The following is a 27,463-nucleotide window of genomic DNA, read 5'->3' on the forward strand; positions in this document are numbered from 1 at the left end:
GGTAGAATAGGGCCATTACTGTTTCATTTTTTGGGTACCCTTGGGGTACGTCCATACTACCCGCTGGATAGTGATCGATCTATCGAGGATCGATTTATTGCGTCTCGTCTATACACGATAAATCGATCCCCACCGTGCTCCCCGTGGACTTTGGAACTACCAGGGTGAGAGGCAGAAGTGGAGCCAACAGGAGAGCCATGGCCGTTGATCCTGCGCCATGAGGACAGGAGGTAAGTCGAAACATGATACATTGACTTCAGCTATGCTATTCTTGTAGCTAAAGTTGCGTATCTTACATCGACCTCCCCCCACAAGTGTAGACCAGCGCTTGTTGGTCTGCAGGTGATGTTCTCATCAATGTCATTTAGGGCTGGTCTACACTGTGTATGTGTGTGTGTGGGGTCAATGTAAGATACGCAACTTCAGCTACGAGAATAGCATAGCTGAAGTCAATGTATCTTATTTTGACTTACTCCCGTCCTCACGGCACGGGTTTGATGGCTGCAGCTCCTCCGTCAACTCTGCTTCCGCCTCTCGCCCTGGTGGAGTTCCAGAGTCGATGGGGAGTGTGGTGGGGATCGAGTTATCGCGTCTAGATGAGACGCGATAACTCGATCCCTGATAAATCGATTGCTACCCACCAATCCGGCAGGTAGTGTGGACGTACCCTTAGAGTTGTACACACAAACTGAAAGTAACATATAGCCCTCTAGGCTCATGTAAATCAGTAGTTAAAAATATGAGGAAAGGGAAGGAAAAAGGCAACAAAAAGCAAAAAACTTGTGGTATGCATTTCTGTGGAGCTTTGGAATGAAAAACTCACTTTTAGAAGAATTACAATATTAAATTGAGTAAGTGGCTGACTGTGCTGGAAAGCCAAGCAGCCAGGTGGCTAGCTACTATTTTCTGAAACCTTTCCCATGTTAATTGTCAAAATCTGGCAAGTGCATCTGAGATTAAATTTTGGCCCAAGGGAGCTAAATTATCTCTTAGAAAAGCAACTCAGGTGCTTGCTAACTTTAATTGACTGGCCAACCTGCTATACAGGATTTGCTCTGCAATTTTTATTGCTGTCTAGCTATTACAATTTAGACCTTGAAAACTGTAAAGAGGGATTGGGTAGTTCAAGGGATTGGCACTGGGATGTAGACATTTCACTTCTAGATCACTCAGTCCAGTCCAGTTGTGACAAAATGTAGTTAACCCTCTAAATGCTGTATAGTAGTTTATGTGACGTGGTTTCTGTTCAATTTCTAGTGGATACATGTTCAGAACACACACACACCCTCCCACCCACCCTACCTCCTTCCCTCCCTACCTCTCATAGAATTAAGGGACTCAGTCCTTAACTTTTCTACTAATGTGAAGAACTGCCTTCTCCCTAAAAGTGGTCCCTCCAGATCAGGGACTGACCAAAGCAGGGGAAGCTTCCACTACTGCTGCCACCCATGCTTGGCCTCTGTATATTCCACAGTTATGTAGCCACTGAATTTGCTGCAGAATTCACTCTTTTCCATACAGTTGTGCTCCAGAATCTCCATTTTCATTTACAGATATATATAGCTATCTCTCATAACTGTGAAAATAACTTGGATAGCATGGACCAGGTGTAAGTCTTTCTGAATTTTGCAAACAGCCTAAACATTAGGTCTAAAAGGTGTATACTGTCCAATTAATCTCAACAGCATGTTCGCTCTGAAAACTAATTATGGTGACATGAATGTCAACACTGTTAACTATTTCAATGCAAATGATTTTGGCCCTGATCCTGTGAAACACCTACCAACATACTTAACTTTACACTTTAATTCACATGCTCATAGTATTTAGCTCCAACTTATCACAGACACTTGGTGCTTTGGGCACGCTGTATTATGTTCTGTGGATTAGAGAGGGAAAAACAGGTTCCAGAGTCGTCAACTTGACAGATTTTATGATCACTAAATTCATGTATAGATTTTTTTAAAAAGTTTTTCCACTTCGGGTTTCTCCATTGCTATAAAGTACAGAGCATCGGTGTAGGAAGTACTCTTTTAGAAAATAACAGCACATACTTTCAATGTTTTGTACAAATGTTAAACTATTTGAATGTAAAAATTAGTCATTTTGAATTTAAAATATTTATTAGCACAAAATAAATTAATTGACCTTCACCTCTCTCTATAGCTACTTTAACAAAGAATCCACATACGTATCATAGTTAGACTCTGAACTTGCATGTGCTTAATTTTACATGCATGAGTACATGCATGATTTCAATGGGGCTACTCAGTGTGTAAAGTTAAGCCCATGTGTAATCTTCACAGGATTAGGGCATTAAATTATTAAAGCTTTCTGGGCATACCACAGAGTACTTGGGCAAGGACAATTAAAAAACCAGCCAATCTAAAGAGAAAGGTTTTCAAACAGCAATATATGTTTTTAATTTCATTGAACCAATTAATGAAATCCGTTGACTTCTTAATGAAATTATTTCAATTAAGCTAAAAGAAAGAAAGTGCTCAAGTGCATTCTGTACAAGAGTCTCAAATAAGTAAAAATTGTTGAGTCTTGTGTGTTGTTGCCAATAAAGCTTTTACAAGTGAAAGCAAAAGCATTACCAGGAATACATTTTGTGCTTACTCTGCTTTCCATCCTTTTTTGACTTTCATACCTTGCAAATCTATAGTGTGGTTGCTCAAAACAGAGAAGGCCACCCACCCACTTTTAATCAATGAGAAACCAGCACTTGTGAAATCAGTACTGGAAATGTGAAAACAGGAAAAAACCAGTGTGTCATCGGCAAGCCAAACTGTGGAGCAAGATTTAGCAAGTTCATCTCTGACGTCCCCTCAGAGCACACAGTACCTCATGAACTCACTCAGTAGACCTGCACACAGTAATCAACTTAGAACTCTTTTTATCTATCTGGAAAGGATGAAGAATTGAATCAGAACTGTTGGGATTTGAAATTATGCTTCCTGGAGTCTAGGTAGTTAAAACCAGAGGCTTTCTGAACGGTTTGTTTTTTTAAATACAGTATTGAATTGCAAACTGGATGGTAATTATGTGCGACTTCTGCGCTGGGCTGGTTTAAATTATTTTCACGATTGACTGGGCATCTTTCATTGTGGCATGGAGGCACGGCTGCACCAAACGGAAACTTTTTTTTAAAAAGGGCACCTAGCTAGAAAACAAGTAGGTTTTTCTGAGGGGATAATTGGGGTGAAGGCATTTTCTGCCCCTGTAGCTTTCCCTTTGCTGCTCTTCAGGGTGCTGGGGAAGGAAATTGTCATCACTCTGATCCTACCCTTCCCTGTTTTGTGTGTGTGTGTGTTAATGTGCCCCTTAACCTTCCTCTATTCCTTCCTTCCACCAGGATGTGTGTGTGTGTGCGGAATGGGATCACTGCCCCTCTTGTACAGCTACTTGCCCCATTGGGAAGCTCTCGCTAGCCCCACCCCATCCCCTCTTTGTGTGCGTGTGTGTGAAGAGGGGGAGGGGTTCACTGCCCCCACCCGCCGTTTGTGGGGGGTATAGGGAATATCACACCCCAGCCGCCCCCCTTAGGGTTGGGGGCATCCGTTATTACGTGGCCCCCTACGCCCCACCCCCATACGGCTGTGACCAAGTAATCGGCCCCCTATCCCCGAGGGGAGGGGGCCGCGGGGGAGAACAGCCGAGCGCTCGCCTCCCCTATGCTTAATGCGCGTAGGTTACAACAGAGCTCCCCCGCCCCCGGCTGCGGTTCCTCGCGCCCCCGGAGCTCGGGATGACGGTTTGCGGGGGCTCCTCGCGCTCGGCCCCTGCGGCTGCGGGGGGAGGGGGGTTCCCCGCCAGCCGAGCTCACTGGCAGGTCCTGCATCGGCTGCTGCGCACTCGCATCACCGGCCACATCATCAAGGGGCTGCCCCGCCCCTCCCCTCCGTGCGGGCACAGCGCCTGCTCAGTGGGGCGCCGCTCACCCTGCACCGGAGCTGTCAGCGCTGCAGCTTGGCTGGTCCGTGCGAAGAGCGGGCAGCGAGTGGCTATGGCGAGGGGCTGCGGGCTGCTGGCGCCACCATCGCCCAGGTAAGGGGGGCATCCGGGGCGACAGGGTCCCTGAGAGGCAGGAGCGGAGCCGAGCACGGGCAGGAGAAGCCCGGGATCCGCCGCGGGGAAGGAGGCGCTGCCGGGATCGGGGTCCGGGGAGGATGCTAGGAACAGGGAAGTTTCTAAATAAGTGATTGAGAAGAACAACACCGCGCCCCCGACCCCCATCGCCCCTCCCCGATCCGCCTCTCATCTACTGCCCCTCCCCCATCTACTCCCCCCATAAAACCTCCCCATCCACCGCTCATCTACTCCCCTCACAGCCCCTCCCCCATACATTGCTCATCTGTTCCCCCTCCCCATCCGCCGCCCACCTACTCCCCCCATAAACTCTCCCCCATCCACTGCTCATCTACTCCCCCCCTAAACTCTCCCCCATCCACTGCTCATAATTCCCCTCCCACATCCATGGCTCATCTACTCCCCCATAGCCCTTCCCCCATTCACTGCCCCTCTAGCTCTGTAAGCCCCTCCCTCATCCACTACCTATCTACCCCCACAACATCCCCTTCTCCACACAGCCTGTCTACCTCCCACCCTCCCATATCCACCACCCTCTAGTCCACATTGTCCTCCACATCCATCACCTATCTACCCAACACAGCCTCCTCCCCTCATCCACCATCCCCTCTCCTCATCTACTACCGTTTTAAACCGAAGTATTTTTTAGTACTAACAGTAGGAATAAACTGTAAGAGAAAGGATTTTAAAACTACAACAGATATGTTGGCATGCCTGTTTTACCTAGAGTTTTGCCATTCTCATAGATGCCCTAAGCTGGCCTTGCTTTCCTACTCACCCCTAACCGGCTGAAGGTCCGGGCCATACAGTCGGGGCCAGTTCATGCTCTGTTGAGATGGCTGCAAGGCCGACCAGCCTCTCCTGTGTCATTGCCGAGCGTAGATGTTTTTTTAGTAACTTCAATTTCTCCACTGGCAAATGTTACAGGAAGTGTCAGAAGTATGCGCAGAGCAACAAAAGCATTTGGAAAGAGGGTGGTCATCTTATTTGTGCACACATATTCCAGAATAGCCTTTGGAGTTGATCCTGCTGAAATGTATCCTGAAAGGGCTTTCAGTTCATCACCTGAATCACTTGAATCAATATTGTGCATGTCATCATGTGTCAACACTGTCTCTAGTGCCCTGGATTGCTAGTGTAGATCTTCTTCAGTTATAGTGAGGAGTTTTGGAATATCATATAACATCCCACATATACTGCTGTGTTCCTTGAGCTGCATGAAACATTCTTCAGCTGACTGTATTGCACAATCTAACACCTAGTTAAAGAATTCAACTTTGAATTGTTGTTTGGGGTCTCTTCTGCGATTATCCTGTGCCTCGTAATCAAATGTCTTCTTCTTTGGTGACTCTTGTATTCTTGGGTGGGAAAATAGCTTCAGTGTGAAGTTCCTCTGCCAACTTCTGTGCACTCTTCAGAACGTTTTGAAATCCCTCATCTGACCGGTTAGACTGTAGGTATGACTTTGATTTGTCCAGTTGTTTCATTGCTCCAGATATATCAAGGTCAACACCTTGGAGTCTCTTGCTTATAACATTTATTTCAAGCAGTATGTCATGCCAAAACACTAAGCCACACAGAAATTTGAAGTTATGTATGTTTCTGGTGATTCCATTTCCCTCTGCCATTGTTCTTCCACGAACAGTTCCTGTCATAATATTATTCTCCATAATGGCAACTGTGGCATCATCTATCTTCCCAATTTGGTGTTTGATAGGCTTTATTGCCTCCACTTGACTTTCCCATTGTGTGGCACTCTAGTGGTTTCAGTGTCAGAAAGGATGTTCCCAGATGTTGCCTCAAAATTTTCCATTGATGAGTTGATGCAGAGAAAAGTACATAGATGCTTTGAATTATGTTTAAAAAATTTAGCAGCCTCACTAGAAGCTGATGCTGCATCAGTGAATGAGAACAGCATGGGACAAAAAAAGCTCAAGGGTTTAACTCTCGGATCCGTGTCTGCACTCCTGTGTTCTTTCTTCTCATGTTGGCACCATTATCATAGCCTTGGCCTCTCACGTCAGCTATCACTATTTCTGTATCTTCCAGCTTTTTAAGATTTATCATACTAGCTCCTGTAGTTCCATCAATGTCAATAAATTCTAGAAAATGCTCTGACAGTCACCATTGCAGGGACATTTTCATTAGGTTCTGTTGTGGTTACAAAATGCACCATTAAAGTCATTTGTTCCGTATGGCTGATGTCAGGTGTGCAGTCCAGAATAACAGAGTAATATCTTGCTTACTTCAGATCTGCCGCAATCTTCTGTTTGACTTTTGTTGCCAGTAACTGTATGATCTTATTTTGAATTGTTTTTCCAAGATAGTGGTGTTTGTACATTTCTTGAGTGGTGACTCTTCTAGCTCCTGTAAACTTTTTTTTTTAAAAATTGGGCCTGTATTGCACTTCGATTATTTATTTATTTATTTATTTATTTTTAAAACTATGGCTTAAGAGACCGATTCTAGATTTAAAATGTTAAAAAAATGTAATTTAGCCGTGATTCAGCAAAGCCCTTTCAGAACAAGCTTAAATAGTTTGAGGAATAGGGGTCTTATATCATATGTATTACCAGTAATACAGATAAAAGTTTAATATTCCTATTTTATCAATGGGAAACTGAGGCATGTAGACTTTAAAGGCTGGATCTGCCCTTGGTGGTCATACACTGGTAAAATGCCTTCCACAGGCATGTTAAGTTTGAACTTCTGGAAACACAGTGCAGTCAGAAAGGATTGTGGAGAACATTGTATGCTATTTACAAGGCTATATTATTAGATTTGCTCCTTTGCATTTTTTTGCCCCAAACTATCCTCCTGAAAATTGGAAGGCCTGCTTCTAAGTGCCTGACTTAACACAAATCTTATAGTTACATTACATCTCCACTTTTATTTTGTGTCAGAGTGTTACACTAATAAAATAATACCAACAGGATCTTATAAGAGGGATAAGGCAAAATGCAATGTTTATTGCAAATACAACAGACAGTTGTTACATTTATTCAGTCACACAAACACTCACACAGGTTCTGCATTAATTAGTTATAGTTATCAGCCTGGAAGTTGCTTGTGACAGAATACTGGCCAGATATCCTGTCATTAGAGTGGAGCCGAGTCTGTGTCAGATGCGCACCTGATGCTCCTGGAGGGTGGTGGTAGAACCAGAGACTCAAAGTTCTTAGTCTTTAGAGTCCATTTTTATAGGAATTCATTTCTATGTCAGTCTATGGGAATTGCTCCATCCTGCTGTCTCCACCACTTTTGGGGTGTTACTAATTTATTTGAGACTCCCTGCCCTTTGATTACGGGGCGGGGGGGGGCGCGGGGTGGAGGTCTGTGCTGCCTCTAAGAGCAGCTGCCATTACAATGTATTGTTTTGAGTGGAGAGTTAATTAATGGTTTACCACATTTGTTTACACAGTATCAATTACAGAATATGCTTAGAGAACAGAGTCAATTGATTGTTTGCAAGTTTTATCTAGCAATAAAGTATCTTTCTGAGAACAGATGCAATGAATGGCTTACAAGTTTTACACAGACAGTAGCTTGTAAATCAACAATAAATCCAAGATATCTTTTACTTGGTAATACTATGAGATTTAAATTATGGATTTAAATGATGAGGGAGCAATTATGGGAAATTACTTTCATTTCTAATACAAACTTTCTTTAATATCCCTACAAGAGCAATATTTTAAAAGCACTGGTTTGTAAAGTGGCTCTTCAAGATTCCCTCCTTTCCAATATGAAGTATTCTGAGCACTTTCTGATAGATGAAAATGTATCAGGTTCTGGCATAAGTGAGTTTGTCTGTGCTGTGAAGAGGTGGTGACTGCTGCAAAAGTCCACAAGATCATTCAGTATGTGGTCTTTTAATTTTTGTTAGCCAGGCACTGAAAAGGACTGGTATTTTAATTTATCTTAGTCTTTGAGTTTGAAAAAAAAATTGTGTTAATATGTTATATACCATGGGATTTACAATTGTTTCTTGTAGTGTGAGCCCTCCTTTGGTGGACCCTCATTTAAAAAAAGATAAAAATTGAATTAAAATTACGTGGCAATTTGATTTCCAGATGTCTTCTGTATTTCTTCAAGACTTTAAAAAAATCACCAGATCACACCTACTAGACAGAGGGACATACTTCTTAGCTGTAGAGGTCTGTATGAAAAATTAATATGAGAGGCTCTCTGGCAAGGTGCAGGTGCAGCATTGGCTTTCAGTTAGCTTCTGGGTATATTTTAAGGTGTTGATAATGACCTACAATTACTTCATTGCTATAGACCTGGTAGTCTTGAGAAAGCACCTATAATAAAAGTGTCAAGTATCAGAGGGGTAGCCGTGTTAGTCTGGATCTGTAAAAGCAGCAGAGAATCCTGTGGCACCTTATAGACTAACAGACGTTTTGGAGCATGAGCTTTTGTGGGTGAAGTGGGTATTCACCCACGAAAGCTCATGCTCCAAAATGTCTGTTAGTCTATAAGGTGCCACAGGATTCTCTGCTGCTTATAATAAAGGTGTGACTTACTGGAGTGCTTGTAAAAGTCTGATCTTTGTTCTTTGCCCCTGGGCACATGACATTTACAAAAGTCAGTACCCCTGCCATATGGCAGGAATCAGTCTATCCACTAATTCTTATAGCTCTTGTTATAACTCTTCCTCTCCCTTTTTTAATGATATGCAAATAAAATGTTAACAAAAACAGCTGCTAAATAATACCATCAATTAATAAAAGACACAAACAGAGACTTGAGATAAGGAGAGCTTGAACCCCTTGACAGATAAGAGGATTCTTCTTTTCACTGGACATCTGTCAGTAATAGGGTGACCAGACAGCAAGTGTGAAAAATTGAGACGGGGGTCGGGGATAACGAGCCTGTATAAGAAAAAGACCCAAAATCAGGACTGTCTCTATAAATTCGGGACATCTGGTCACTCTAGTCAGTAACTCTGTCTGAATTTCAGTAGCTGTCTGATCACATTGCTACTTCAAAACAATACCTTTTTTAGTGGTCTGCTGGAGGAGAATTATCAAAATGAGCCCTTTTATTGTGGTCTATTGTTTGTTAGCCCACCTGGAATCTCATGGTGAGTAAACTGACTTACAGTATGTTCCTACTCAATGTGCTGTGCATAAGTTTAGGTTAAAAATGTTTAGTAGCCCGCGTGTAAGAGAGATTTTTGTCTCATTTAGTTCAAATAGGTCTGCACCAATTGGGGTCTGTTACTCCACCTCTTACCCACCCCTGTTTCTTCTCCTTTTTTAGTTTCCAGTTAATGTTTCTAAACAACACCTACACAGTGGTAGTGTTTGTCTAAAAGTTTGAGATGTGCTGGTTTAGTATTCTATAGTTCATCATTAGTGCAGCCTTCATGACAAAAGGCCAAATATTTTGTGAGGGAAAAGGTATGTGAATATTATCCGAGTCCTCACTCTGTTTCCCACTGGTCGTCTGGATTCATATTTCTGGTACTCTTCCATACCATTTTAATTTCTAATTGCATTAACACTTTACTATATGAAATAAAACAACTTCCTCCCCGTATAATAGTCTCTTACATAATGAAACAAACATATACACAATTAAAAGGAAAAATTATGTGGTTTGAAAAAAAATTAACCAAATTCTAGGGCAGTGAATCACTTTCATGAATCATCATCATGGTTTTTTCACATTTGTACTTGTGGTAATATTTTTGAAACATATAATTAAAATACATGCTGGAGAAACCACAACCTTATTCTGTCCCACTGTAGCAGCTGGGAGGTTTCATTATTAATTTCATTGGGAGCCTGATAAAACCTTTTATTTTTCAGACCTTTGTAACTTGGTGGTAGTGCTTGTGATCTTTTCCAATGTTTGCTTTCCATCATGATTGTTTTGTTCATCTCAATAATTAATTTAGTGTAAAATGTGTATGTTAGTAGTTTCCTGGGTTTTCTAATTATATTACAATTGGATGGAGAGATCAGTTACACAACTGAGCCTGAAAACATGTATTTTATCAAAATAAACTACAGATGTTTTGGTCTGAATTGACTTGTACCTCTAGAGATAATGGCTACAGTGAAAGTGAATCCAAAACTCGGTGTGGGTAGAATTCTGCAAGTGTGTGTGCTCATGAGGCTGTAGATATTAATATTTAATTTAGTGGCAGAACATTGATCATGAGCTATGGTCATCTTTAGACACGAGATGCATTCCACTATTCAGCAAATAACAGTACTTTGCTTTTGGATCAGCCAGGAGCTCTGTAACTAGCATGTGGTATCCTTTATTTGTTTTGTGATCTTGTCCATCTGCCACTCATCTGTGTCTCTCACCACATTCCTCTTTTATATCATAGCATCTGTCTTCTTTCTTTCCCTTCCTCCTCACCAGCTCCATTTGCCAATGTCTGTGCTCTCACCTCATACAGTAAAAGTTCCCATCAGCTTTACTTACTCCTTTTCCACCCTGATCATCTCCCCCCTTCCTCCCACTCGCACAAACTTATGTTCCACATCTACAGCATTCTCCTCACCTCTGACATTGGACCCCATCCCTCTCTCTCTCTCTCCCTGCCATTCCACCTCCCAGACCCTTCCCATCACGATTGATTCTTACCCTCACACCCATGCCCCTCCCTCCTCACTCTCCTCCTTTTGCTATCTCTGAAATGCCTACTCCATCTCTAAAGATCACAGCCATCCACAACCTCTGTATATCTCACTCCCTCCAGCTCCTGTCTCTGAGACCTTGATCCCTTCATCCAACACTGCCTCTGCAGCTCCTTCTCTTATGGAGCCTCTCCTTCACTCATACTTCCTGCCCTGGATCAGACAGTGGTGAGACTGTTAGGCTTCCCCTCTCCCATTCTTGCCCCTACTAACCCCTTCTTCCTTCCCCTTCCCACTCCTCCTCTTTTGAATAGCACTGCACCCAACTCTTATCTCTTGTCTTCCTCCATGTTGTTGTTATCTACTGTCTACTTAACTCCTTCCTATTAGCATTCCTCTCTGATTTCAACTTTTGGTTCTCTCTTCCAACCTCACAATCTCCCACACTCATCCTTGGTGACTTCGGCTTCCATGTTGATGACTCACCTGACTCCTTAGTTACACATTTCCTCACCTTCACCTTTTCATTTGACCTGAAGCTCTGATTCCACTCTCCCACTCACCAAAAGGTTGTTCACTTGACTTGGTCTTCACTGAGCATAACTCTCTCGCTGTTTCCGTTGATGAGCTCTCCTCCAACTGTCATCTAGTCTCTTTCAGCATCATGCATCAGCCATCCTCCTCACCACCTTTCACTTACCTACTCTGTCACTTCCAGTCCATCAGTACTGATGACTTCTCATCTATGCTCAGCTCTTTTTTTTCCTTTCTGCCATTGATATGGTTATTGATTCTTTCCATACTTCACTGTCCACCCTTGACTCTTTTGCCTCTTTCACATCTCAAGGTCCACCCTGCCAGCTCCTGGAATCACCTCCAATGTCCGCTTCCTCAACACCTGCTTTTGCATTCAGAATGTCTGTGATAGAAATCCTGTAACCACGTTGACTTCCTCTACTACAGGAGTTCTCAAAATGGGCATAGGGACTCCTCAGAGGGTCACAACGTTATTACATGGGGGGTTGCGAGCTGTCAGCCTCCCCCCCGCCCCCAAACCGCGCTTTGCATCCAGCATTTATAGTGGTGTTAAATATATAAAAAAGTGTTTTTAATTTATAAGTGGGGATCACACACTTTCTCTGTACAGAATCTCACCAATTTCTTCCAACAGAAAATGGATAGAATACGTCTTTCTTCCTCCCCTTGTTTTGCCTTCTTTTCCTACAACTCTGTCTCCTCCTCTTCCTCTGTCATATTCTCCTGTAATCCTTCCACTTGCCCCAGTGACTCTCTCCCATCCCATCTCCTGATCTCCCTTGTTCCCACTCTTATCTCCTGCCTTACTGTTCTACTCAGCCACTCACTCCCTTCTGACTCCCCATACAATATAACATGCTTTAGTCTTTCTCATTTAAAAAAACCCAGAAAACTCTCAAAACCTAGCCTTGACCCCACTTGCCTCTCTAATTACTGGCCCATCTCCCTTCTCCCTTCCATCTCCAAGCTCATTAAACACACTGTTTACAATAACTAGCTGGAGTTATTCTTCTAAATCTGTTCTAGACCCTTTCTAATCTGAATTCTGACCCTTGATCTTCACTGAAACTGCTCTCATTAAGGTCTCTAATGAAAACTTCTTAGCAATATCTCAGAACCAGTATTCCATGCTCCTCCTTCTATACCTCTCAGCCACCTTCAGTGCAGTGCACCATGATCATCGTTTTCTTGATATCTTTCCTCCCCTGGCTTCCCTGACTCTAGTTTCCAGGTTCTCCTACCTGTCTAATCACTCTTTCAGTGTGTCCTTGGGAGGATCTTCCCACTCCCGCCCACTTCCAGCTTTCTGTGGGGGTGTTCCTCTGGGCTTCCTTCTCTTCTCCCTCTATATCTTATCTATGGGTTTTCTCATCTGCAAACACAAATTCAGCTACCATTGTTATACTGAAGTCTCTCAGATCTCTCTCTATTCCAGACCTATCTCCTCCTATCCAAACTAAAATCTCGTCCAGTCTCTCTGACATCTCCTTGTGGATGTCTAGCCACCAGCTCTTTCTCCCATGCTGCCCCTCACAATTGAGAGCTGCTCCCCATAAAGCTCATTATTCTCTTTTAGATTCATCCTTAAAACTCTCCTTTGTCATCATGCCTACAGAAAATTTGACAATGGCTAGGCTGCTGGTGTGCTGAGACCATTGCTTCCTTGTAGTTCCTAATTTTTCTATATCCATTGGTTGTCTCTTATATTTAGATCGTAAGCTCTTTGGAGCAGGGACTGTATTTTTGTTCTGTATTTCTACAGCACCTAGCACAATGGGGTCCTAGTCCATGATTACCTAGGTCCTACAGTTGTAACAATTATGTAGTTGCAAATATTACCACAGAAACCAGTTTAGTGTCTAGAAATTTTTACATGTGTGGTGTGACTGGTATAGCTTAGTATGTTTGACATGACAAAAACAACAGCATATATTAGCAAGTATATTATTGTTGTTACTACCTTATCGCCTAGGTAATCATGGACCAGGACCCCACTGCGCTAGGCGCTGTAAAAATACAGAACAAAAATACATTCCCTGCTCCCAGAGCTTATGATCTAAGTATAAGACAAGAGAGAACTGATGGATACAGACTGACAAGGGAATACAAAGAAACAGTGAGACAATATTGGTCAGCATGATAGGCTGAAGTTTCAGCACACCATCAGTTAATAGGTGAAAATATTTCTTCTCACAGATCCTCAGCTCTTCTTTGGTACTGAAGTGTCTGATTCAGCTGTTGTTGTCTTGTCTAACCCTCTGCCAAGATGCAGGATTTGAATCAGTTAGAGAGTGAGTTCTAAATTTGAGTCTGACCTGCCCTCTCACCCCTGATAAAGTACCCCAACAAATCCAATCTGCTCTGACCTCCCTGTACTCTGTAAAAACATAGTTTATGTCCCCCGTTATTGACATAATGTCTTGATGCTGTGGAACTGCATATATAGAACTCAATCGCTCTTGGGTAGAAAGGGCTGTTTTCTAACAGTCAGGATATGTCGGAGAAAGACTCTGGAAACATCTGGTCTCTGATGTTTCTGAGATCAGGAAACCTGATTCCTTATCCCAGGTTCCTATGGAGGAATTGAAATGATTTCTCTACCTAAGGGTCATTCAAAGTTTCTGCTGCAAGTGAGAAATCTACAGTTGAGAAGGTGACTTTGACCCTTGGGGATATAGAGTTCCAATAATTGAATTTGTTTGGATCCAAAGATCCACAGGAACATGTCTGGCTTTGAAAGGCAGTTATGTCCAGGTATAACTTCAATCTGGTTATAAGATGGGGGGAAAGGGGGCAGAGAGAGGGGAGTGCACGTCTGGTTAATTTTTTATTTTAAGTTTACAAGCTCATATGCTCTTATCTGGGAGACAGTCTAGTGAGCCTTGAGACTTGCATTTGGTATGAACAAAACTCATGGAATATCCCTTGAGAGTTTGCATTTCTCACTGAAGGCCTCATTTCTGGTGACCATTATTTCAGCCAAGAGGGTTTCAGAGTTTCAGACCCTGCTGGCCTTTCCACTTTATATTATACTCCACAAAGGCAAGGTAGCACTGAGGCCTGTCTTGGCCCCGCAACCATCCCAAATTTGTGACAAAAGTAGTATCAGATTTTCATTTTGATTAGCCAGTACAACTGCCTGTCTTTTAGACAAATCCCCATGGTCATCCTGAAAAGATCAGTTTACATACCTTTGATGATAAGAGCTGTTTAGAAAGTTAGTATTTGTGGGCGCTGGAGAAACATTTAAGGGTGAAGTCATCTTGGCTCAAAGGATGTCTTAGTGTCATGTCATAGTATGATTCCCGATGACCTTGTGTTTGAGTGGTCTCTCTACTAATGGCGTGCTGGCCTCAATAGCATCTATTTGCACTGTGACCTTATTTTAACCTGTAGGGCTATAACATGGAGTTTGGTTCATACTTTAATGAACTACAATTTTCTTAACTTCATCAGGAGCAGATGCTGGGTTTTGGAAGTAGATGCTTCAAATACTCTTGAACTAGCTGAGCTCATTGGCATTCCTCATCAGGGGGATGTCATGCATGTTAGTGTCTAAAGGAATTCAGTGTAGCGAGGTTTATGGCTTATATATTAAATGTGTAACTGATCCCTTTGTGTTGTCAACAATGTCAGAAAAGTTACAGTGTAAAAAATCACATCCCTGTAATTACTCTGCTTCCTTTTGTATTCTGAACTATTTTTCTTACTCCTTTTAACACTGCATAGTCATTACAACTACAATATAGGAGAGTTAGTTGAATTTTTTGGTTTTTTTATGTCTTGTACATAATCAACAGAATTGTTAACTAAATCCCAACAGCAGAATCTGTTTATTAGTGAGGCTAGAACTAGAAGTTAGAAGAAAAATTAAACTGTGTTCTCACCTGCAGTAAAGTTTACAGTTGTCAATTAGAAAAGCATCTGGTAATTTGAGAGCATTTACACTATCCTCAAATTATACAATGATTATTTGCCACTGATTTACAGTGAATAAAATAACAAGATTCAAAATGCCAGGATTGTCTCAGTATCTGCTGGAGATTCTTTCTGGGTTTCACTGTTACTTGTTATTGCACTAATCTTTTTTAACTATATAATTATAGGTATGGATGATTAAACAAATCTTTAAAAGTGCAAATATAGAAGTGCTGGTATGAATATTGTATGAGTGCTTTTTGAGTAGAAAGAAATATGAGTCCCCAAAGCTGTGGGAGACACAGCACTCAGGTCCCCAGAGGCTACTGGCTGCTCTGGCTACAGCTGGAGGTTATGATTGTATTTTGCGCTTCTGCAGTTGCTTTCATAAGAGCATCTCTAAGTGATTTATAAAGGTAAGTATTCTTGCATTTTGAGAGATTGATTAACCGAGGTACACAGATATTAAGGCCCAAACTTTCAAAAGTTTCTGACTCCAGTTGCAGCTAGTGAGAGGAGCAGGTGCTCAGTAGCTCTGGGACTAAGGGCCTAAGTGTTTCAAGTTAGGCAAAACTCTGGCCTAAGCGATGTGTCAAGATTAGAAAAGAAGTCAGTAGCTGAGTTGGTAATAGAACTTGTAAGGGGAAAGGAGATATAACTGTAAAATGTATTGCCTCCTTTGTAAATCTCTTCCAGTTGAAGACTTATTTCTTATATGGAGAAAGAGGCATGAGATGTCAGTTTCTTCTCTCTTTTTTCCCTGTTCCTCACCCCCTCAAAAAAGAGAGCTGGGAGATAGAATAGGATTGTTAACATTTCTCTTAATTTTTTTTTGGAGTACACTTACTGGAGTTTTTTTTTTTAATCAGAAAACTAGATTGCCTCTTTGATTGCAAAAGTGACTTTCCATTGTAATAGCACCCAAAGCCATAATTATCAACAATAAATATTCTAAAATCATGCTGTAGCTTAGTTGATGCATAACGCTGGTAACATTTGTAGTTATTTTTCTGACCATAACTACACTATAAAGAATGGCTTATGTTGCTTCTGAACATAACAACATTTGTTTCCATATCCGTTTGTTCAGCTGCAAACCAGAATTAAAATCGTTGCTCTCTTTTAGATCTCGTTGTTGTTACTGGCATATGTGTTCAGTTAAACTGTAACAAAGCAAAGTCTGCAACTTGCTTTAAAAAGATCTTCTCTTATAATACATATTCTGTACATCTAACATTATGAAAATATGTAGCATACACTTACATGAGCATACAAACATTGAATTACACCTATATTAATCTGTGTTTTTGGCTAATAGTAACTTCAGTAAATCAGATTTTAAATGAACATTTAAGGCCTCCCCAACTACCACCTGAAAGTAAGGATCCTTATGGGCTGAACAGCTAGGTCAGGAACCTGGGTTTATCCCTGTGGCTTTATAAAAATCCATACTTTCCCCAACATCATTTCCCTCCCGAAAGACCTGCAAACAGCGATGATCCCTGCTATTTCTCTCTGATGTTCCTCAATCCCATGTTTGGCCAGGTGAGGCAGGCATGGCCTAGCTTCATTCAGAGCTTGTTATTATTATATCTGTGTCAGCCAGAAGGATCACCAGAGGTAGATTCAAGCCATTTGCTTCCCACAAAGTCCCAGAAACAAAGGACCAGGCTAGATATCAAAAATAAAATTTTCTTATATGATAGATAGTTCCTTGACCCACTACTAAATCACTGGGCTCGCCATTTTCCCTCTTTTCCAATTCCTTTCCTACTCTTGTTACCCCACTCCTTCCAAGGGTTCATTCTTGTACAAGGTGCAGCACAAGCCATCTACCAGGTATATCCCGGCTCATCTTTCCACCAGGATGTTGACATAGCTTCTTCTGATGACACAAACCTTCAGCAGAACTGCTTCCCACCCAACTCAACCAGGCACCATTATAGTAACAGTTCAAGGCAATCCAAGAATTTAGAGCGCAGGTTGGCAACCTTTCAGAAGTGGTGTGCCTTCATTTGTTCACTCTGATTTAAGGTTTTGCACACCAATAATACGTTTTAACGTTTTTAGAAGGGCTCTTTCTATAAGTCTATAATATATAACTAAACTATTGTTGTATGTAAAGTAAATAAAGTTTTTAAAATGCTTAAGAAGCTTCATTTAAAATTAAATTAAGATGCAGAGCCCCCTGGACCGGTGGCCAGAACCCTGGCAGTCTGAGTACCACTGAAAATCAGTTTGCCATAGATTGCCTTCCCCTGATTTAGAGGTTTATCCTTATAGTGCTCCTAACCTCTTCCTTCTCATTAGAGGCCATATGTGGGAGGGAGGCACATGGAGTCACATTTCCCACCAGATTTTTGCTAGGGTGGGAGTCAGGCTGAGTGCAGCTGAGGGGGACATGCTCAGGGAAGGCACCTGCACCTAGTGCTCCCACTGAACCCTTCTATGAGGGACCCAGAGCAGGGAAGTGAGATGTGGCTGGCAGTACAGCTCTGCCAGAGGGAGTGTGGGGAAGCCCTTGAGTCCCATCCCTTCCTCTCCTACAGCCACAGTTATCTGCTCGGTAGAAGGTGTCCAGAGCCCACTCTGGCCCACGCCTGCAGTGGAGAGGTGATAGGAGAAGTGGGGAAGGAGCTGTGAGGGGAGTAGGGGCCAGGTGGTGCTGGCTTGGACCACGTGTGGGAGGTGCAGAGGGAGTGGGAAAGGGGCCAGAGGTGATGCATGGGGCAGTCATATGCCCCCCCCCCCACCATCAAGAGTTATGAGTCATCTCTGCTTCTCAGCCTATGAAGGGCCAAGCTGGAGTCAAATTCCTTCATGTCACAGCATACAGTAGTAACATGAGCATGTAGGCTATGATATTTCTTTTCTATTTGTTTTAATAATTATAATAGATATATACACACAATCAAACTACTGAAGTATGTTTTTTTTTTTCCCCAGATCCAAACTCAGTTGTGGAATTGCTCAAGATCTAAGATCCATGAAAAGAACATTTTCTACATAACAGAGTGACCATTTTGATTTATTTGATTTTAAAATCAATAATTGTGTGGCTATTGACTCATCTGCTGTGTTTCTTCACTGAAGTTTAAAGAACAGAGTGATCTTCTCCGTAATATTTTTTGTAAACACTATGACTAACTGTAAAGGAAGATCTACCACTACCAAAATAAATGGAAATGGTAAAGCTTATGATGGAGAAAGTTTTGTAAATTGGACTATAAATCTAAATACGGTTCAGTCTGACAAGTTTCTGAACCTGCTGTTGAGTATGGTTCCAGTTGTTTACCACAAAAAGCAGGAAGAGCAACATAAAAAAGTGAATGGTGTCTGGCAAGATGGATTGCAACACACAGGACACAATTTTAATGTTAGATTGGATCAACACACAGAGTATCATCACTTCTCAGAACCAGCTTTTCATGGTAGTAATGGACACAGTCCATCTAGTTGTAGTCCAAAGTATGATGATTTTGCCAGTTACAATTATTGTGATGGGATGGACACGTCAGAAACAGATGCCCTATTGCAGGATGACAACTTGTCTAGTGATGGTGATGAAGATGCCATTGTGGAAAGGAGCAGAAAGCAACCAAAGGAGTCCAGTAGTATTATGGCATTACAGATACTTGTACCATTTTTGTTAGCAGGATTTGGAACTGTTTCTGCTGGTATGGTTTTGGATATTGTGCAGGTTGGTATTCACTTTACATGGTTTTTGTTAGATAATCGAATAAATTTTCCTAATACATTCTAGTGTGGCAGTACATACTGCTTTGTTTTGTAGTCACTGACATTCAGCCAATTCTGAGTAGGAAGAAAGTAATACACTGTTACAAATGTTTAACAGCTCTTGTGATTTAATGGGAAGTGATAGAAACTTGAAATTTGCCAGGGGTATGCTCACTATGTCACAGCTGTCTGGTGACAACCTATTTTTTATTATTCTTTTTATAGTATTGCAATAATGCCTATGAGTCCTAGTCGTGGGTCAGAATCTTATTACGCAAGGTGCTGTACAAATACAGATATTGGTTGAATCATAAAGGTTTTAAAAATTACTTAATGCACTTGTGACAATCAGGATCCAGACACCCCAAGAGAAGAACAGGAGGTCTGAACCCAAAATAAGCAACTGAATCAATTGGTTGCATACAATGTTGTGTGTACAAATATGTCGTCATGTCATAGTGTGTGGTGTTCTGAACTTGGTGGTCATTGAGAGATATGTATACATACTGTGTTTTTTTTTATGTATGTAGAAAATTGTGCTCATAATTTGTGCTGCAACATTCAGCTCCACCTCACAACAAGGCGCTGGTCAACTAGGCAGGGAGGGTTTGCCTCCCTAACTGAAGGAGACTATCTCAAAGCAGATAACATTTAAAAACCCAGGAAATGACAGATGATGGTCCATAGAATTTCTCCACTTTAAATAACCATGAGTAGGTTGACTACACATCCAGTTTTGGTCAGGACTGTCCCTTTTTTAAGTCCTGTCCCGGCCGTCCTGACTTTTTTGGTAAAAGTGTGCATTTGTCCCACTTGCTCTTGCCAAAAAAGTTTGTCCCATTTTTTTGCCAAAAAAGTGGGGTGTGCTCCCCAAACGGGGCACAGAGGAATGCGCATATGGGCAAGTGGCAATACTAGCCCTGCAGGACAGGGAGAAACAGGGCTCCTGCAAGCAGCGATGCCAGCCGTCCAGTGGGGAGTCAAGGTTTGGGAGAGCAGCAACACCAGCTGTGGAGGGGGCAGGCAGGGTTTGGGCAATCAGCGACTCCAGCCCCACATGGGGAGTAGTCTGGGCTCAGACGAGAGCTCTGTGCATGGGGGAGGTAGGGCTCAGGCCAGAGACTCAGATCAGCTCCATGCATGTGGAAGAGAGGGGGCAGGGATGGGCCAGCCCCATGTGCCAGGGGAGAAGGAGGTGCTGGGAACAGGCCAGTCCTACTTGCAGAGGGGGAAATGGGGCAGGCCTCAGGCGAGTGGATTGGGCCAGCCCTGTGGCGAATCTTGTTGTCCTTTTGGAAAATCTGGTCACTCTAACCATGAGTCACCATGCCGGAAGAGAGGAGAGGGAAGAAAAAAACAAAGGAGAAAGTCATTTTTAAAAGGAGGCTTCAAACAAAAGTCTTCATCCAAAAGGGAGGGACAGTCTTGAAGGCTGAGGGTTGTTTGTGAATGCTGGTGTGCGGCAGAGTGGAAGCAAGGGTTAGCTGAATATTGCAGCATGGATTATGAGCAGAGTTTTTGTATACATAAAAGTCATAAGCACAGAATGTATACATATCTCATCATGATCACCAAGTTCAGAACATCATAAACTTTCATAAAAGACATTACTTGACATATACACAATAACATTCTATACAACTAGGTGATTCAATTGTGTATTCTTTGCGGTTCAGACTTCCTGTTCTCCCGTTAAGAGTGTCTAGAGTGTGATTGTCCACATGGGCATTGGTTCAAAATTCTCTTGGTATTGATGCATGTTTAGCTGAGTGGAAGTTCTCATTCAGTGTTTGAATGCTTAGTGTTCCCATAGGCTCTGTATGTAGCATGGTAGCAAAGTTGAGCAGAAATTTCTCACTTTACCTAGCTTTCTTGTATGACCCACATCAATATCAGAGTTGGAAGGGACCTCAGGAGGTCATCTAGTCCAACCCCCTGCTCAAACCAGGGCCAATCTCCAGGCAGACTTTTGCCCCAGATCCTTAAATGGCCCCCTCAAGGATTGAACTCACAACTTTGGGTTTAGCAGGCCAGTGCTCAAACCACTGAGCTATCCCTCCCGCCAACCAGATCCTGTGCAAATGTATGTGGCATATGATCTGTGAGGATATATATGGTATGTAGAAGTGAGTATTAAAGCCCTGCTTCATTTCATACAATCTATAAAGATAACATATGGAATGATACAGAGTTCCTTCCAGGGCTCTTTAGAGCAATGGTTTCTCAACCATGGGTACGCGTACCCCTGGGGGTGCATAGAGGTCTTCCAGGGGGTACATCAACTCATCTAAATATTTGGCAAATTTTACAACAGGCTACACCAAAAGCACTAGCAAAGTCAGTGCAAACTAGAATTTCATACTGCCAAAATGAGGAAGTAAGCAGTTTTCAGTAATAGTTAAGGCTACGTTTTAGGCATGGGTATTTTTAGTAAAAGTCATGGACAAGATCATGGGCAGTAAACAAAAATTCATGGACCATGACTTGTCCATGATTTGTTCTGTATACCTGACTAAATCTTGGGTGCTCTGGGGGAGGAGGTGGCCCGGGGGCACCACGGGTGCTCTGGGGGAAGGGCGGCCTGGGGGTGCCATGGGTGCTCTGGGGGAGGGAGTGGCCCATGGGCGTTGCAGGTCTGGGGAGGAGTGGGAGTCAGGGGGTAGCCCGAGACCGCTGCAGCTGCTGGGGTAGAGAGGGTGCGGTGCATGGCCTGGGAACCCTGCTGCTGCTGGGGATGGGATTTGGTGGGGCAGGCAGGCTCCCTACCTGGCTCTGTGCAGCTCCCTGTAAGCGATGACATGTCTCTTGGCTCCTAGGCAGAGGTGTGGCTGGGAGGCTCTGCATGCTACCATCACCCCAAGGCCAGCTTCACAACTCTCATTGCCCAGGAACTGTGGCCAATGGGAATTGCAGGGGCGGCGCCTGTGGCCAGTGGCAGCACTCAGAGCCGCTTGGCCATACCTCCACCTAGGAGCCAAGGGACATGTCGCCATTTCCAGTGTGCCCCCTGAGGTCAATGCTGACCGGAGCCCTCCCCCTCTCCCGCGCCCCAACCCCTGCTCCAGCCCTGAGCCTCCTCCCACACACAAACTCCTGCTGCTGCTGGGGGAGCAGGGCGCGATGGCCCGAGACTGCCCCAGCAGTGGCTGGTGCAACTGGCCCAGGGTTTTCCTGAGCTGCTCAGGCAGCCCCTGGGCCAGCCCCCCTGGCTGCTGTAGAAGTCACGGAGGTCCCAGAAAGTCACGGAATCCGTGACTTCTGTGACCTTTGTGAGAGACTCGCAGCTTTAGTAATAGTGGCTATGACACTTGTGTATTGTTGTCTGATTTTGTAAGCATGTAGTTTTTAAGTGAGGTGAAACTTGGGGTGCGCAAAACAAATCAGACTCCTGAACAGGGTACAGTAGTCTGGAGAAGTTGAGAACTACTGCTTTAGAGTATTTGCAGTATATGGAGGTGAGTGTACAGTTCTTAAGTAATCTGTTATTGTGTGCCTCTATCAAAACTGCACACTAACTTTAATAGTATAGACAGGGCTGAAGATGACATCTCTAGTACTCTGCCCTGTGATGGAATTATGTCAGGATTCACCAGGGCTGGATCCCACCAGTTTGAGGAAAGAGCCCCAACTGAAGATGTGTGTTCAAACTAAGATAAAATAGACCGTCTCAGTTTTGAAAGCTGAATTTCCACATAGCTTCAGGCTCCTAATCTGAAGTATTCTTGTAACTGATGATTACTGAAATAGATGAAGGTTGTAAGGCTTGAATCTTTGGTCTTGGCTACACTGGCACTTTACAGCGCTGCAACTTTCTTGCTCAGGGGTGTGAAAAAACAACCCTCTAAGCGCAGCAAGTTACAGCGCTGCAAAGCACCAGTGTAAACACTGCCCCAGCACTGTAAACTAATCCCCATGGGGAGGTGGAGTACCTGCAGCGCTGGGAGAGCTCTTTCCCAGTGCTGGCGCTGCGACCACACTTGCACTTCAAAGCGCTGCCGTGGGAGCGCTCCCGCGGCAGCGCTATATGGCTGCAAGTGTAGCCACACCCTTAGTTTTGCATTTGAGTTGAAGATGTCATCAGCAGCACTTCAGTGGAATTATAGTCATGTGATTCACAGCTAACTGTTTATACAGTGTTTCTTTGTACAGAAATGTTTGAAAAAATTCACTGGAAGCTAAAACCTAAGAAAGAACTAGCTCAGTGCCTTGCCTTTTCCTTCTTCCTTGAGGCCTATTTTGTTTTATTTTCTGTCGAGTTGTTTAGTGATAGAGTTTCAGAAATTCTGTATAAATAAAAACTTAACCAATTCCTTCTCTTTGCAATTAGAGTTCACAGAAATCTGTTTTAACAGATATGAATCCACTGAATTCCTTACCTCCAAGGGAAAAATATAGGTTTATTTGTATTTAAAAGTAAGTATTATTTGAGAATCCAGAAAGTGCACACAATGACAAACAAAAGGATACTCTGTTGTTCACGGTCTCAAAAATTAGAGCAAATAAATCTGAGAATCAAACGTTCAGTCAGGATGTAATTGCACTAAAGAAAACGACCATCTTGTAAACCAGTAAAAGGAAACCAAAACTGGTATGCAAATACTATTGCTTCCTTATACTGTGTCACTACAATATGTAGTTTAAACTCAGTCAAGTCATTTTTTAAGTACCGGTACTTAAAATTTGACAGAGAACACATTTTCAAAGCAAAATTTAAACCAGAAATAAAGACTAAATTTTCTTTAAACTCAGATTTCTACAATGCCTTCCTTAAGATTAAACCCCTGATCTTGTAAAGATTTAAACATGTACATAATTCCATGCACCTATGTAGTATTAGTGTTGTCTAAACACAAAAGTAGCCTCAATTTAATTAAAATTGTTTTTTTTAAATCCATTTAGTTAAATTGGTACAAAGCCCTCTATGGACACACACAAATGAGTTTACAACTGGTTTATGGTGATTTAGCTCAAATAAGTATATGAATTGGTTTAAAATACATGGATTTGAAAACCAAATGTAGTTAAACTGGTACAACTTCCTTGTGCAGACAAGGCCCAAGAATACTTATTTGCATAAAATTATGCACACAGCTCGAGTGTTTGTCAGGCTGGAATCTGAATGACTTAAAAGGATGTCATCAACTGAAAATTATGCTTCAGTCTGAATATTATACTTATTGTTTTGAGCCATACCTAAGATTACTATAGTTGACAGAGATTAGAGGATAATTTTTTTTCAGTTGTATATGTGGTGCATTTGATGGCACTTTCTACTTCATTAGGTTCACAATTTCTCTTGCTTTGTGCTTTTACACAGCAACTCGGGGGAGATTTTTTTTTTTTTTAAATAAGAACATATGATTGTAAAATTGATAGTGATACTCAAGGGCAGGTATGGTACCTGATACTACTTTTAACTCATTACAAAAAAATGTACTGGATTTCAGGTTGATAATATCCCTTTCATCCATTATTGTAGTAACTTCTATCCCAAGCTTTAATTTGCAGCTACTTTTTAAATAGAAATAGATTAAATCTTGTATTAGTTTCTAATGGTAACTTTGACTCACCAGCAGTGTTATTGAAAATGCACCTGGAAATGACATACTATTAAAAAACCCTCAAGATATATACAAAAAGAATGTAAAAATGAACACAAAGAAGAGGACAGACAGAACGTTCTAACTACCTCAGTTCAACTTTTATTTTTAAAATAATTGAGAGGACAATGCATCAATGGCAGCTGTATCAATTTAGGAGCTTACGGTAGTTTTTATAGGTAAGGTATAAAATGATTGAGTTTTTTCTGTCATGCTTTAACTGGCTCTGTTTTGCCAAGAAGTAACCTGAGTAAAGAATGTTATTTGTTCAACTCCCTTTCTGAGTAAGTGGCTCTTTTTTTTAATACAGGCTGTCTTAGCTCTCAGGGCCTTATTACATATCCACTACTCGTTTAGGGTGAGATTTGTGTGGCCCTTCCTTTTATATCCACAAAAAGTATTTTGCCCTAAAAGTTCAGAGAAGTAATTGTACCTCTCTATCTTTGTGATAAAAATACATACCTTTTCACATTTCCTGGGTCAGATATTTAATCATAATAGTGTATTATTCTGTCAGCATTGTGTCAGCTTATATAATGGCAACAAAATGGTGAAAAATAGTAGTAGTCAGATAGTAATAGTAGTCAGATTAAAAAAAAAAAACTTTAAGAACTGCAGTGTGACTTTAGACATGAGTATGTATCCCCTGTTGAAGTCAGTGAGAATTATACGTGTTAAAGTGACTAAGTAGGACACATTTATTAGCACAGGGGTGGGCAAACTTTTTGGCCCAAGGGCCACATCTGGGTATGGAAATTGTATGGGTGGACTATGAATGCTCATGAAATTGGGGGTTGGGGTTCGGGAGGGAGTGAGGGCTCCAGCTGGAGGTGTGGGCTCTGGGGTGGGGCCAGAAATGAGGAGTTCAGGGTGTGGGAGGGGGCTCCAGGCTGTGGAAGGGGTTTGGGGTGCAGGGGGATGAGGGCTCCAGCTGGGGGAAAGGGCTCTGGGGTGGGGTTGGAGGTGCAGGAGGGTGCTCCAGGCTAGGACCAAGGGGTTCAGAGGACAGGAGGGGAATCAGGGCTGGGGCTGGGGGCTGGGATGGGGAGGTGGTCGGGGTATAGGCTCCAGGCAGTTCTTACCTCAAGCAGCTCCCAGAAGCAGTGGCATGTTCCCCCTCCAGCTCCTATGTGTAGGCGCAGCCAGGTGGCTTGGCACACTTACTGATCCACTGGCACCGCCCCTGCAGCTCCCATTGGCCATGGTTCCTGGCCAACAGGAGCTACGGGGGCAGTGCTTGGGGTGGGGGCAGCGTGCAGAGCCCCTGGCTGCCCATATGGATAAGAACTGGAGGGGGGACATGCTGCTGTTTCTGGGAGCCTAGCAGAGCTACAGTATACCTGGATCAGGGCAATCCTTGGACCTCACTCTCCAGTGGGAGCTTGAGGGCCAGATTAAAACGTCCAAAGGGCCGGATGCGGCCCCTGGGCCATAGTTTGCCCACCCTTGCATTAGCATCTCCTTTGGGTATATTTGTAAATCTTAACACTCATGAGTAAAGTTACTTAAATTGTTAACTAACCTCAGTTTATTTTATTTTGCATGTCCCTTCATATCTTTAATTTGATGATCTCAAAAAGCTTTGCAAACATTAATTCATCAACCCTCACAACACTCTTTAAAGGAGATTGATATTTTTCAGATGAGTTAAGTGACTTTCCCAACATCATACAGTATGTCAGTGGCAGAGCCAGAAATAGAATGTAGGCTCCCAATCTCCTTCTGTAATCACTAGATACACTTCACTGAAAAATCACCTTTGCCTTTCCCCGACTATATTAAGGCAACTGAGAACTGATAAAGGGAGACAGACCTTGACTTCTTGTTTTATTATTTATTTTTATTATTTTATGTTGTTGTTATTACCTCAGTGCCTTTCATTAAAAGATCTTGATTGGCTTTCAGACACTAACTGAATTACTATTTGGCCAACTTAAGTTTTACACCCTTATTCCTACAATAAATGTGATGCATGCATTAATGACAAGATGTAGCGAGGAACCCAGATGTGTCACATCCAAAAAACAGTAGCAAAGAACCCTCAACATCATAAAAGAAAGCTGGTTCTGTACTCATGCAGAGAAAAGAGTATCATCACCTGAACTGCCAATACTTATCCTAAGTTTTTAGTAGAGGTCTCTTATCCCAAGTACTAATCTAGGAAAAATTTCCAAAGGGCTGTTGACTTTCCATGAGACTTAGGTGCCGAGGTGCCTGTCATTTTTGAAAATAGGACTTAGATACTTTTGTAAACTTTACCCCGGTGTTCTGAAATCTGTTGAGATTAGAATACTATACTACCCTTAAAACAGTATTGTAGAATGTGAAGGGATCCTTTTTTTTTAAAACTACTGTTTTTTTCTTTACCTGTTTTTTAAATAGCATTGGGAAGTGTTCAGAAATGTTACTGAAGTTTTTATCTTGGTTCCTGCACTGCTTGGTCTCAAAGGTAATTTGGAAATGACCTTGGCATCTAGACTATCAACTGCAGTAAGTAATCTTTTTTCCCCCCACCTTCTCACATGTCTCGGAATATAAAAAGACAAAATTAATTTTCTGGAATAGAACCTGGCTTAGTTTATTTACCTGTTGCAGGAGGTCCCCATAGCAAGGACAGGAAAAAGTATGTTACTCTTCCAAACTCCATCCACAAAATAATCTCTACCATGTGAGTCACCAAAATGAGAGACTGCTCACAGATTGAGTAGTGTTCCAGATATGATCATGCATGCTCTGTGTTCTACTGGGATCCTTGACTTTGGTTCTCTGTTGATGGAGTTTGAATATGCCAGTAGGTTCTCACAGGCTTCATGGGGGAGGAGGGGAAAATGTGTTGGTATCTCCTAAACACCACCCATTAGTGGTACCAAAATAATACATCACTCAAAGTAAATTATGCTTCTTTCTCTCTTCTTATGTGAAGAATAAAATAGTTAACAGCGTCGACATTTAAAGTATCATTGGGCATCTGAATGATCA

At 42.4% G+C, this 27,463-nt stretch overlaps 1 protein-coding gene across 2 annotated transcripts in view; it reads left to right on the forward strand.

The window, feature by feature from the left end:
• Nucleotides 1-3,908: 3,908 nt before the first annotated feature.
• Nucleotides 3,909-27,463, forward strand: part of SLC41A2 (solute carrier family 41 member 2) — a 92,621-nt gene continuing 69,066 nt past the window's right edge. Inside the window, exons 1-3 of one of the 2 annotated variants that reach the window (XM_032762413.2) lie at nucleotides 3,909-4,050; nucleotides 18,093-18,846; nucleotides 26,867-26,974. In XM_032762413.2, the coding sequence (XP_032618304.1) occupies nucleotides 18,286-18,846; nucleotides 26,867-26,974 (669 nt within the window). In that variant the 5' untranslated portion in view covers nucleotides 3,909-4,050; nucleotides 18,093-18,285. The remainder of the gene's footprint in view (nucleotides 4,051-18,092; nucleotides 18,847-26,866; nucleotides 26,975-27,463) is intronic. The other variant, XM_032762414.2, reaches the window with a different exon arrangement.

Source organism: Chelonoidis abingdonii, chromosome 1, assembly GCF_003597395.2.
Source record: "Chelonoidis abingdonii isolate Lonesome George chromosome 1, CheloAbing_2.0, whole genome shotgun sequence".
Lineage (NCBI taxonomy): Eukaryota > Metazoa > Chordata > Testudines > Testudinidae > Chelonoidis > Chelonoidis abingdonii.